This window comes from Salmo salar, chromosome 15 (assembly GCF_965601325.2).
Source record: "Salmo salar chromosome 15, fSalSal1, whole genome shotgun sequence".
Taxonomy (NCBI): domain Eukaryota; kingdom Metazoa; phylum Chordata; class Actinopteri; order Salmoniformes; family Salmonidae; genus Salmo; species Salmo salar.
Genome location: NC_138305.1, coordinates 45,859,445 through 45,872,534, shown reverse-complemented (window position 1 = coordinate 45,872,534; position 13,090 = coordinate 45,859,445). Strand labels below are relative to the sequence as shown.

Sequence of the window (13,090 nt, the reverse complement as noted above, 5' to 3'; positions counted from 1 at the left end):
GTTCCCAAGTTCTCACATATCACCCCGCTCCTCCGCACACTCCACTGGCTTCCAGTTGAAGCTTACATCCACTACAAGACTATGGTGCTTGTCTACGGAGCAGCAAGAGGAACTGCCCCTCCCTACCCTCAAGCTATGCTCAAACCCTACACCCCAATCTGACAATCTGAGCACTCCTTTCTGCCACCTCTGGTCTCTTGGCACTCCCACCCCCTACGGGAGGGCAGCTCCCACTCAGCCCAGTCCAAGCTATTCTCTGTCCTGGCACCCCAATGGTGGAACCAGATTCCCTTAAACTAGGACAGCAGAGTCCCTGCCCATCTTCCGAAAGCCCCTGAAACTCACCCCACCTTCTAGCTCTGACTTTGCTGATAGCTACAGCACATTTGGAAAGTATTCAGATCCCTTGACTTTTTTCACATTTTGTTACGTTACAGCCTTATTCTAAAATGTATTAAATCGTTCCCCCTCCTCAATCTGTTCACAATACCCCATAATGACAAATCAAATGAAACACAATTTTGTGTGTTTGTGTGTGTGTGGGTGTATAAACTGAAAAATCACATGATGATGGCGCCGGAGGGTAGGGCTGCCGTCTTATCGGCTCTCAACCAATCATGCTATTTTTTTTTCTTATTGTCCGTAACTTATTTTGTACATAATGTTGCTGCTACCATCTTTTATGACCGAAAATAGCTTTTTGATATCAGAACTGAGATTACTCACCTCAAATTTGACAAGGAATTCTTCAATGAGACGGCCGCGAGGGACATACTGCAGACACCCGACCAGGCCCCGATCCCCGTGATTCGCTGGAGAAGGAAACGGAGATTGAGGCAAAAGATCCGGGTGCCTTGCGAGGATCAGGCGATGAGTGGATAATCTGCCCTTGCCTTCCATTCTGTTTGCTAACGTTCAATCACTGGTAAATAAAAGGGATGAACTGAAATCACACATCCTACCAACGGGACATTAAAAACTGTAATATCTTATGTTTCACCGAGTTGTGGCTGAACGACAACATTAAGAACAAACAGCTGGCGGGTTATACACTCTATCGGCAAGACAGAACAGCAGCCTCTGTTAAGACATGGAGCAAGGGCCTATGCATTTATGTAAACAACAGCTGGTGCATGATATCTAAGGAAGTATAAAAGTTTTGCTCGCTTGAGGTAGAGTATCTCAAGATAAGCTGCAGACCACACTATCTACCTAGAGAGTTAATCTGTATTTTAATAGCTGTCTACATACCACCACAGAGCGAAGATGGCACTAAAACTGCACTCAATGAGCTGTATTCCACCATAAGCAAACAGGAAAACGCTCACCCAGAGGCGGTGCTCCTGGTGGCCGGTGACTTCAATGCAGGGAAACTTAAATCAGTTTTACCTAATTTCTATCAGCATGTCAAATGTGCAACCAGAGGGAAAATAATTCTAGACCACCTTTACTCCACACACAGAGACACATACAATTTGGCAAATCTGACAAATCTGACCATAACTCTATCCTCCTGATTCCTGCTTACAAGCAAAAATTAAAGCTGGAAGCACCAGTGACAAAAAAGTGGTCAGATGAAGCAGATACTAAACTACAGGATTGTTTTTCTAGGAGACTGGAACATGTTCCGGGATTCTTCCAATGGCATTGAGGAGTACACCACATCAGTCATGGGCTTTATCAATAAGGGCATCGAGGACGTCGTCCCCACAGTGACTGTACTGTACGTACATAGCTCAACCAGAAGCCATGGATTACAGGCAACATTCGCACCGAGCTAAAGGGCAGAGCTGCCGCTTTCAAGGAGCGGGACTCTAACCCGGAAGCTTATAAGAAATCCCGCTCTGCCCTCTGACGAACCATCAAACAGGCAAAGCGTCAATACAGGACTTAAGATCAAATCGTAATACACCGCCTCTATTATAGACTACAAAGGGAAGTATAACCGAGAGCTGCCAAGTGACACGAGCCTACCAGACGAGCTGAATAACTTCTATGCTCGCTTCGAGGCAAGTAACACTGAAACATGCATGAGAGCATCAGCTGGTCCGGATGACCGTGTGATCATGCTCTCCGCAGCCAATGTAAGACCTTTAAACAGGTCAGCATTCACAAGGCCGCTAGGCCAGACGGATTACCAGGATGTGTACTCCGAGCATGCACTGACCAACTGGCAGGTGGCTTCACTGACATTTAAGTGTATTTAATCAATTTTAGAATAAGGCTATAACATAACAAAATGTGGAAAAAGTGAAGGGGTCTGAATAATTTCCGAATGTGCTGTACTTTATTGAGGAAAATTGTACTTACTATGCCTGTGATATGTGTTTGTCCCACCTAGCCATTTTAAGATGAATGTACTAACTGTAAGTCACTCTGGATAAGAGCATCTGCTAAATGACTAAAATGAAAAATATCACTGTCTTTCCCTCGCTCTTCTCTCTTAAAAACAGACTAAATATTTCACGCACCACATGCATACAGAACGCTGCTGCAGTATACATGGATACGTTTGAGAGCATTGGTAAATTATGCTATTTCTCATGCTGCACCAGTGAGGGAGCTTGAAAACCAGGGCACGTATTTTGCCACTTGACATTTTCCGGAGAGGAGAACTTTATTTCTGTTTCTGTGACATGGCAGAGTAGGTCAAGGGGCTGGGTCGTGAGGCACATTCAATATCACGAGGTAAACTGCAGCAATGGTTAGACTGCAGGCGATCTAGTGAGTCAATGCCTTTCATAGCTTTCGGCGAGAATGGTATGTTTTGCTATGAAAAGGGTTGAGTGAAAATATATGGCTGTGGACCGTTATTCTAGGTAATGACAGCTAACTCCAGGTTAAAAACAGTAGCCTTTCTGATGTATTTTCTTATGATGCACACCATGCTCTTTGAAGTTGGTGGCACTTTAGAGCACGACTTTCAATCTTTAAGTACGGAATGGTTTGAAATGACAGGTTGAAATCCATTCACTGCTCTCAACGTAAAATGAAAACATTCAAAGCAATCCAAGCTTCCCTGGTCATGTGACTTTAACATAGTATTATAGGTCTGTCTTAAGCCCTTTGCTACGATATAAAGCTGATGTTTTTTCTAAAATAAAATCTCTTCACACTTCCCACAGGAACGATGGAAGAAACCGGATTTAGTACAGAATGTCTTGGAAGTGCTTGTGGCATTTAGACGAGGCCCAAACCATTGCCCAGGAAGGTTAGAAAAACAGACATGATGTTTTTGTCTTCAGAACACACACTAGAGTAGCTACTACAATACTGCTAGTATTTCTTCTATGAATCACTTGTCTGTTCACCTCCAGCTAAGTAGTACTCAATCTGTCAGACACTGAATAAGGCTGGCTTCGCATTAGCACGAAATGGGTATTTAGGCATCGGATTGAATATGGCTTCAATGTTTTATTTTGGGGGTTGTTTTGTTGTACACCAGTAAAATAAGCAGTGAAAGCTATTTGTGGCGATCACGTTGTTTACAGTAAGTGAGCTGATCGATGAGCATGGTATCGAATAGTCTGGTCTGATGATGCCTTCTAAAGGGCATGCAATCTTCTGTCTCCCCTCTGGCTGTCTGCTTTTAAAATGTCATCCCTCCAGGCCATTAAAAGCAACAGTTGGAACAGGAACTGGCTACACTGAACACAGTGTAATCACACACAACATAAGAGTCAGTTTCACAAGACAATAACTTATGAGAAAGTTAGAGAAAGTTCAATAACTTCTCCCAATTGCAAAATGTTATTTTTCTCAGTGAAACTGTTCACTGGTTTCAATCATGTTAGTCCAACATGCTTGAAACTTCTTCAGGAGGAAATTAAGTCAATGTCACACAAATCCTCCTAGCCAGTGCTTCAAATTGACATCTCAACACTTGAGTGCCCTTCAGCTTTCTGAATGAGGGGCATTGCCAATATCACACAGAGCACATGCATACTGCTTAGCCTGGTGTGTCTTAGCCTATCCTCCAGCCTCCTGCTGTGTCTGTGTGATTCTGGGGAGGTGGCTGGCTCTGGGTTTGTATTGTTCATACGGCTGTGCTGCGTTGTTGCGTCTAAATGTCAACCCTCCGGGGGCCTGGCTAGGTCATCGGTGGTAAACCCAGAGGACAGACCGGCCAGGGGCGGCATGACGTTAGCGGGGAAAAGATCAGGACATGGGGAGACGTTCCCAGCTGCACAGCAGTTGGACTGACCTTTGACCCCCTTCCTTAGGACACAACTAGACACAGACAGTCATATACACGATGCATATTAAAACACACTGAAAAGAAAGGACATTTCCAGTATATGTAATGAACTATCGTCTGTCCTTGAGTATGCGCCTCTGTATTAAGTCAAACAAAAAAAGTATGATTTGTCAGTTGCATTCAGTCAGTCAGTCAGTCAGTCAGGCTACAAAGTTAGCCTTAGCTGTAGCCTAATAGCACTGACTCTCCACTGAGTCATTGTCATGCTGGAGCTAGCATCCTACATCTCAGTGGTTAATTCACACAGGAGGCTGCTGAAATGTTCACTTAGCCAGGGTATGGCGGCGGGAGGGGAGGAGAGAGAGGGGAGGGAGAGGCACAGAAATAACTCTGGGGAGCGTGCCGTGCATGACACTCCCATATTTCATTTTCCCCCTCCACCAGTCTAATTTGATTCTGATGATTTTAGGAGATTGGCCTTGAGCCTGCGTCACTGACACAATGCCCCGGTATGACTCACAGCAGTCACAGGGTGCTACTGAACACAGCAGACACCCCACTGCTGATGCTTCTGCCCCTTCTCTTTCCCTGGTTCTCATGCTGTTTCTTTATTGCATTCCTTCTCTTTTCCCAACCTTTTTCTTCTGTTCGCTTTGTCTCTTTCCCTTGACCCCTGTTTGTTTTTCTCTCTCAATCTCACTTTGAGGTCGGAGTATTGTGCCGTTTTAGCTGTGTATGTAAATGCAAGGGGAGGTAAAATGCCACATTAGAATCAAACGAGCACCAGTCCTATACACCTTTCATTTCCTCTCTTTTTGTTGTGACAGTTATGGAGTAGCAGGGAATGGAACCTCCATTGTGTCTAATAACCTGCTGGAATGCTAACAAAGAGAGCACCTCAAAGGATTATCTCTCAGTAAGAGAGACAGAACAAAAGGATGACTGGCTCCTATCACATTACCTCGAGTGTCTGTTACTCTCTCTGTGTCTGTTAGGTTAGTTTGACATCCCTGTGTTGTTTGGAGAAATGAACATGTTAATAATGTAGTTTCTTAATTGGATCTACAGGTGGTATGCCATAATGAACTCCACATGTTTGTTGACTTGATTTTATTCAGGTATGATTTCACGCTCATGGACCCGTTGCCTAAACCTGTACGTTTGCAGACCAGTTTCTAATTTTATGGGACTTTGAAAGCATAAATGAGTTTGAATACCAATATTGAAGTCTCTGAAGTGAAATACTGCAGCGTACCAATACCTCATACCTATACTTGTCTCCTCTCCCAGAGGAATCTCCCTTTGGTAGGGACCCAGCAGCCTGCCACATGAGGGTGCTGTGCTCTACAATCCTGCCCAAACCCCTGACAAAAGAAAAAAAGACAAGGGGATAGTTTTATTAATGGAGCTACTTTCAGGAAGTTATTTAAAAAAAGAGCTCAGTAAAAAAGTGAGGATATTTTAAAGCACTTACGTAGCATCCTATATATTGATTCGATTTCTGAAAATGCAGGAGATGGTGGAACGGTCTTCAAATGAATTGGCCTTAAGATGATTAATTAATTCCCCCTCCCTTTATTTATCCTTTTCACACGTCCAAGAGTGGTTTTAACCCCATGTACCTTCCTGCCCGGTTCAATCCCTGATTATGTATTTGTACAGACCAGTGGCGGTCAGTGCAGTTTATGATCAGGGAGAACGATTCTTTTTTTCATGAGCAAAAAAAAGACACTCTCCCTCTCACCATTTTTTAAAGAAATTAATTTGTTGAAAACTGTCTCTCTCTCTTTGAGTCAACTACTCACCACATTAAGGCACTGCAGTGCTAGCTAACTGTAGCTTATGCTTTCACTACTAGATTCATTCTCTGATCCTTTGAGAGGATAACATGTCAGTTCATGCTGCAAGAGCTCTGATAGGTTGGTGGATGTCCTCCGGAAGTTGTCATAATTACTCTGCAAGTCTATGGAAGCGGGTGAGAACCAAGAGCCTCCTATGTTTTGTATTGAAGTCAATGTACCCAGAGGAGGACGGAAGCTAGCTGTCCTCCAGCTACACCATGGTGCTACCCTACAGAGTGCTGTTGAGGCTACTGTAGACCTTCATTGCAGAACAGTGCGTTTTAAATCAATTATTTGGTGACATGAATATATTTAGTATAGTTTATCTAAAAAGGATAACTTTTTCAATGTTTAACTTAAAAAAAAAAAAAATTCACCGAGGAGGATGGTCCTCCCTTCCTCCTCTGAGGAGTCTCCACTGGTACAGACATTGATCAGTATTTTGTGATGTAATAAAATAAGAGTATCTGCATTACTCTGATCCACACAGAATATTAACTGCACAGGGCATGAGTATGAAACTTAGGTATTGGCTAAATGCACTGCGTTATTGCCATGTACCCTACTTACCATCATATGGCATCATGCATCACTTTATGAATAAAGTCTAAGGTTGCTTTGTTCAATATTGCTTTGCCTATAATATTAAGACAATCCTATAACTGGGTTGTCTTAATAAAGACACTGATATTTTTTACACCATTTGATGTAGGCTAAAGTTGACCTGTTCTTTTTAGTATTATAGACCATTTCAGGCCCAGCCTACTCTTAAATGTGCGTGTGTTTATTGATGTAATTATAGTAGGCCTACGAAGGGCTTCCATCGATCGGCCCCTGGGATCCTCAGTAATGGCCATTAGAGGACAGTGGTCTATTGTAATAGTTATGTATCTGCCAGGTCATAGGTTTAGACTTGTTTACAAGAGGAAAGATGCCTGCCTAATGAAATGGTCCTATTGAAAACATTGAGTGAAGAGTGAAGATAGAGTTTGATTAGATTAGAAAGTTAGGCTAATGGACACACACTTGAGTGTGTCTCTCGCAAAATAGATTTCTAAACTCAAGGGTCTTTTCCTGGTGAAATACATTTTCAGAAATGTGACCAACCATGTTTAATAATTGGATTTTTAAAATAGATTATTGACAGCCTGTCATCAAACTTAGTGACAGTCTGGTTATGCATTTCAAAATGGTGATGACTCATTACCTATAATACATGCATGGCAGCTGTTTCAAATTTCAGTGTTCAACGAACAAACATGCTCAGAGTTCAAAGGGCTAAAATATCCCAGACATACACTTATGAATGACACCAATCATTAGCTTACAATTACAAATACGTTTCGTGCTCTGGCATGTGATTGTCAAATACCCACTGCACATTCTTTGCGTAGCCTATGACCGCAGTAAATGTCATCAGACATGTTTGATTTGATTCTACATGAAGCCAGCAAACACCACACCAGCCTGCATGTGCGCGCGAAAGAAAGCGCTGACGTTCATTTGTAGTTTTTGTATTTAGACCCTCCGCTCGGGAGTAGCCGAGACTATTGGTCAAAGAATGCCCCCTGTGGTGATCGCTGTATTTCATTACTGGGTAACACAAATATAATTTGGATGCAGCAGGCCAGTCATTGGTGAGTCAAACTGTCTGCAAAAACGTCAGGATAATATCGGCTCGCAGCTGGAATGCAAGGTTGATTCACGAAGAAGAGTTAGGAGGTAGAGGCAACGCTGAAGACACGCCAGTCGGACCGATACACACTGCACATACAGGTAGAGAGAAGCGATGGCGACTCCGGTTTCGCAGATCGCGTTTCTGTAGGAAAATTGACAGTGATGCAAAGTGTCGCTTGCGTTGCATTGAAGCTATGGTGTGTGGATAGGGTAAAGTCAGCGGTGAGAAAGTGCTCTAACTTGCGAGAGAACGACTTTGAATAGAGGTTAGCCTACATTTGGGATTTTGTTAGCGATGCAACGGTGCTGACCTGCACAATTGGCTGCTTTTAGGATAACGTATGCTATGATATATTTTTTTTCATAAATATACATCTGTTTAGTTTACCTTCAATTTATGTTGCTTGGCAAATTAGAGATGATGTTACTCCATTCCCCCAATTTAACACCTAGGATGCTTTAGTGACATTGACCGTTCTGAGACCGAAATACCAGCTGTCAATGCACTCACCTTCTTTAAACATGATAGACAGCCACCATTGAGTCTTTTGTAACATTGCAGGCAGAATGGATTTATTGGCGAATACTGCGGCAATTGAAAGTAAAGTTTAAAAACCTCAAATTAGACTACTTGTCAATTAATCTTGAATTATTATTATTATTATTATTATTCAATGTTCAACAGCATACATGAAAAGTACATGTAGCCTATTAGTAGTTTGTATCCGACCTGAGGTGGGCTGTCAGGTATGATTCGGCAATGCTTGACTTGGACCGACATAGATGCCGGTACTCGTTTTGGGTGCGGGGCTGTTTATATTAAGGTGCAGGAGCTCCACGATACTTTTCAACGAATCTTCTATAATAGGAACAGGAGCTCAAGCCATAGAAAATGTGAAGTGCTGTTAGGCTACTCATGTCAAGCGCAGTGTTCGGGTGTTTCTCTCTTTCCCATGAGAAAGTTGTGGTATTCTGACAGCAAAAGAGCGGGCCCTCCAGACATTTTCCCTCTGACATCAACAGGTTGCTATTGGCTAAACCTCTGCAGATATGACTCATTGAAAGTCTGAACGAGTATGTTTGCCTCATGTTGTTGCTTTCCTGTGCGGTGTGGATTAGACATTCCTGATCTAACTGTTGCATAGACAGCCAGTAACTGGTTGGATTTTGTAATTACTGTAATATATAGCATGCCTTTTCAATGTTTGTGTTGCATACGGTCATAACATTCAGTAATCAATATTGCACGGCACTTATTATAGATAATATTAACTATTGTAGCCTACATGTTTTTGTTTTTTTTTGCACATTGATATGATGGTATGTTAGTGACTTCATTCATCAGGTGGTGTTCTGAGCAAAAGGTTATCATTATCAAGCCATGTGATGCTGACTACACCACCACCCCTATCATCCATATCTCTGTCTGTGCTCAGATAAGCATGTGTTTACCATCCAGCCATGAGGTCAGTGAAATGGAACTATTGACAATTGAAATATTCTACAATGGGCCAATCAATAATGCCTAATGATTTTAATCATTTACCTTGTGGTTTGTCGAATGTTCCTTGCTGCTTAGTTAGCATTAGTTAGTTTGCAGAACAGTAATTCGATGGTCAATTGATTGTGGTCCATTGATTGCATTGATAATGAGATATAATTGACATTAAGCCTTGTTTATCATTCTGATTATTTGAAAATTACAGTGCTTAATGTATTTAATCTGAATCCCTCATATTTCATCTGCAATGACAAGTAAAGAAGCATACAGGTGACAGACAGACTGACAGCACATCAAAGGCTGACTCACAGTTCTGAACGCATGAATGGAATATTGTGTCTGATTCATTCTATTCTCTAGGCCTGTTCCACTCTGACTGTCAAACACAGACCCATATCCCTTCAGCGGAGACAGACCGCAGAGACAAATGGCTGTGGGTGTGAGCGAAAGAGAGCGCATCCGTGTGTGTCAGAGAGAGAGAGAGCATCCGTGTGTTTGCGTGCGAGCGAGAGCTAGCATGTGTGTGTGTGTGTGTGTGTGTGTAAGAGCATCTGTATGAGTGTGCGTGCTCTTGTTTTGGGCTCACTAACAGCCTTGTCTCAGATCACAGGGCACGCTTCTGATATTGAAATGAAATGAGGTCCTACCGGTCTGGAACACTTCAATTTAATCAAGTGCCCCAGCGATCTGTGCATTTCATTAGTTCTGCAGCTATTTATAGCAGCGTTTACACAGGCCAGGAATTATCCAGACAGCCTCTATCTATAGTCCTTTGTGTGTGTGACAGGTGATGGGCTATTGATCCTAAAATAACCATGTGGTGACAGTGCTGGCTTGCCGGTGGACTGGACATGTCAGGGTGTATTAATGACGGGAAGGCGTGACAAGCCCCTTGTTCCTCCACTTCTCCCGATCTCCTTCTCACCTCCACCTCCCTCCCTTCCTCTCTCCACTTTTATCTCTGTTCGACTCCCCTACTCCACCTCTCTCCATCCTCTACTCTACCCTCTCACCCTCCAATCATCCTCTCCTCTTTTCTACCACATCCCTCTCCTCCACTCCTCTCCATCTCTCCTCCTTCCATCCCCATTCCTTCCCCCATTACACCTCTGTGGGATTACCCATCCTAAACCCATCACCTAATCTTTTGCCAGAATATTACTGACCTGGGCCAGAGATTAACATCTGTTGGCTGGGGTTTAGAGAGGTAAACACTCTTTCTCTATTCGCTCTCGCTCTGACTCTCTCTCTCTTTCTGACTCTCTTTCTCTGTCTGCCTGTCTGTCTCTCAGTGTTGTTGTTTGAGTTTCCTGTGGAGTGTTTTAGAAGGCATCAGTTGTTGTGAGAGCAGAGAGAGTGTAAAAAGACTCTATAACCAGTCTGATTAATCAGATCACCATTTCATCTGAATCATGCCAGGTGCACTTTAGATATATGGGAAAATCTAGGTGAGGGAGGTGGTGGTACAGGGGTTCATAACCCAGATGATGTCATAGTAAAACAGCCTGGAAGGTTAAGCTCAGAACACATTTGTTATTCTAGGACCTGAGCTAGAGATGCAAACCAACAGTGCAGGACTAGCTGTGTGTATTTAACTGAGTGAGTGTGAGCTCCATTATTCAGTAACATCAGTGATCAGCTAGCCTTCCCGTTGAACTGGTACGAAGGACAGTTTGACTGTCCACTTCCTCCACCCTTGAAGCCGCCATTACTCTCTGCAAGGATTCATCACAGCATTTGGACTGAGCTCACCCTCATCTCGCGCTCTCTCTCTCTTTCTCTCTCTGTCTCTAGCCATGAAGGGGGATCATTTATTTTCCAACCTGAGAAAAGCCACGTTCTACCAGCGGGTCTACCTACTGGGAGGAGAGGAGCTGCTGGTGCTGCAAAGCACTGTGGGAGTTTCCACGCTGGGTGACAGCTTCCATCAGATCACCGACTTCAACGACCTACCCACCTCCCTATTTGCCTGCAACGTGGACCAGTCTGTGTTTGAGGAGCAGGATGGCAAGGTAAGGTCAAACTACTCTCTTCTTATCTACGGGGAGAGAGTTGCACAATGCCCCGCTGCTATTTTCACTCAGGCCTAGTTTGTTCTCATTTGGCAACCCATCTGAGGAAAAGTGTGATTCAAGGTGATGAAATTGTAAAGGTCACATTGACCTTGTTTGTCCTCCTGGTCCATGCTTCCGCCACAGATCTTGTTATCTACTGTATGATTGTGTTCTTGGTGCTGTATTTGTGTGTTGTTGCCCTTTGGTCCCCATCGTAACGAAATAATGAATTCAAAACATATTGATTCACCACGCGGTCCCGTGTGGCTCAGTTGGTAGCGCATGGCGATTGCAGAGCTAAATGACTACAATGTAAATGAAAAATATCAGTGGGGGTTATCTTCTGAATAAATTAAATAAATGTCTTATTGAGGGTAATTTGTCCTTGGCAAACAAGCAAATATCTCTCTGACCTACTGCACTCCACTCTGTGGATGCCTGGCAGCCATTTTCTCCATTAATCTGGTCTGCTGATGGGTATCATGCCTCCCGGGCTGTCCTCGTACCCCACACTGTCCTCATAAACCACCATTACCCGAGCTCAGCCTGTCAGGCCTGTTATGTCATCCAGTTCCCAGCTAAAGGTCAGATCAAGGGCAGCCATTCTGACGGGGGCTGGTCGTCCACTGTTCTGTAGCTCTTGCTATACATTCTTCTGAGCACCGTTTTAGCAGGCAGTGGTTTTGATATGTGGCTGAGGAGTCCTAAGGGATGTCCACAGAGCCATATGACTTCTATGTGCTGTTCATTAGGGAAGGGTTCTCTGAATCTCAGCATCTGAGGACAATGGTCGTCTTGAGTGTCAACACCGACTCTAGACCTTGACCTCTGCTCCCCCTTGTACATGAACTGACACACTTCTTGTTGTTTGTGAGATGAAAATAGTGAAGACTAGGAGAGAGTGAGTCCAGTCCACTCCCTCTGCTTTACCGCTGAATATGGACATACTTCCTCAGGCTTTCTCATCCAGAACTCTTGGTCCTGTTGTGGTGTGTGTGGGTCCCTCAGTGCTTTTGTGTCTGGAGCTGAGGTCATGTGAACAGACCAGAGGAACTGCACGAGACTGGTCTTTCCGTTCTCGACCCGCTTCTCCACAGTCCGGTCGATGTGAATGGAGACGTGCTCGGCCTCCGTTTCCTGTAATCCACGATAAACTCCTTTGTCTTTCTGACGTTGAGGGAGAGGTTGTTGTACTGGCACCTCACTGCCAGGTCTCTGACCTCCTCCCTGTAGGCTGTCTCATCGGTGATCAGGCCTACCACTGTCATGTTGTCGGCAAACTAAGCACGCACCCATGAGGGGCCCCCTGTGTTGAGGGTCAGCGTGGCGGATGTGTTGTTACCTACCCTTACCACCTGGGGGCGGCCAGTCAGGAAGTCCAGGATCCAGTTGCAGAGGGAGGTGTTTAATCCCAGGGTCCTTAGTTTATGGTGTTGAATGCTGCGCTGTAGTTAATAAACAGCATTCTCACGTAGGTGTTCCTTTTGTCCAGGTGGGAAAGGGCAGTGTGGAGTGCAATAGAGATTGTGTCATCTGTGGATCTGTTGGCGGGGGTATGGGAATTACAGTAGGTCCAGGGTGTCTGGGATGATGGTGTTGATGTGAGCCATTCAAAGCATTTCATGGCTTCAGATGTGCTTGCTATGGGGCGATAGTCATTTACACAGGTTACCTTGGCACATGGTGGTCTGCTTGAAACCTGTAGGTATTACCAACTGGGTCAGGGAGAGGTTGAAAATGTCAGTGAAGACACTTGCCAGCTGGTCAGCGCATGCTCTCAGTACGTGTCCTGGGAATCCGTCTGGGCCTGCAGCCTTGA

The 13,090-nt window shown here is 44.1% G+C and overlaps 1 protein-coding gene across 6 annotated transcripts in view; it reads left to right on the top strand.

Annotated features, from left to right (window-relative positions):
• Nucleotides 1-7,552: 7,552 nt before the first annotated feature.
• LOC100306775 (regulator of calcineurin 2) overlaps nt 7,553-13,090 on the top strand; it is a 118,399-nt gene continuing 112,861 nt past the window's right edge. Inside the window, exons 1-3 of one of the 6 annotated variants that reach the window (XM_014144315.3) lie at nt 7,683-7,815; nt 9,062-9,182; nt 11,012-11,229. In XM_014144315.3, coding sequence (XP_013999790.1) covers nt 11,014-11,229 — 216 coding nt within the window. In that variant the 5' untranslated portion in view covers nt 7,683-7,815; nt 9,062-9,182; nt 11,012-11,013. Of the gene's footprint in view, nt 7,816-7,862; nt 7,983-9,045; nt 9,183-11,011; nt 11,230-13,090 lie in introns of those variants that run through there. The other 5 variants (XM_014144314.3, XR_001320913.3, XM_014144317.3 and 2 more) reach the window with 5 other exon arrangements.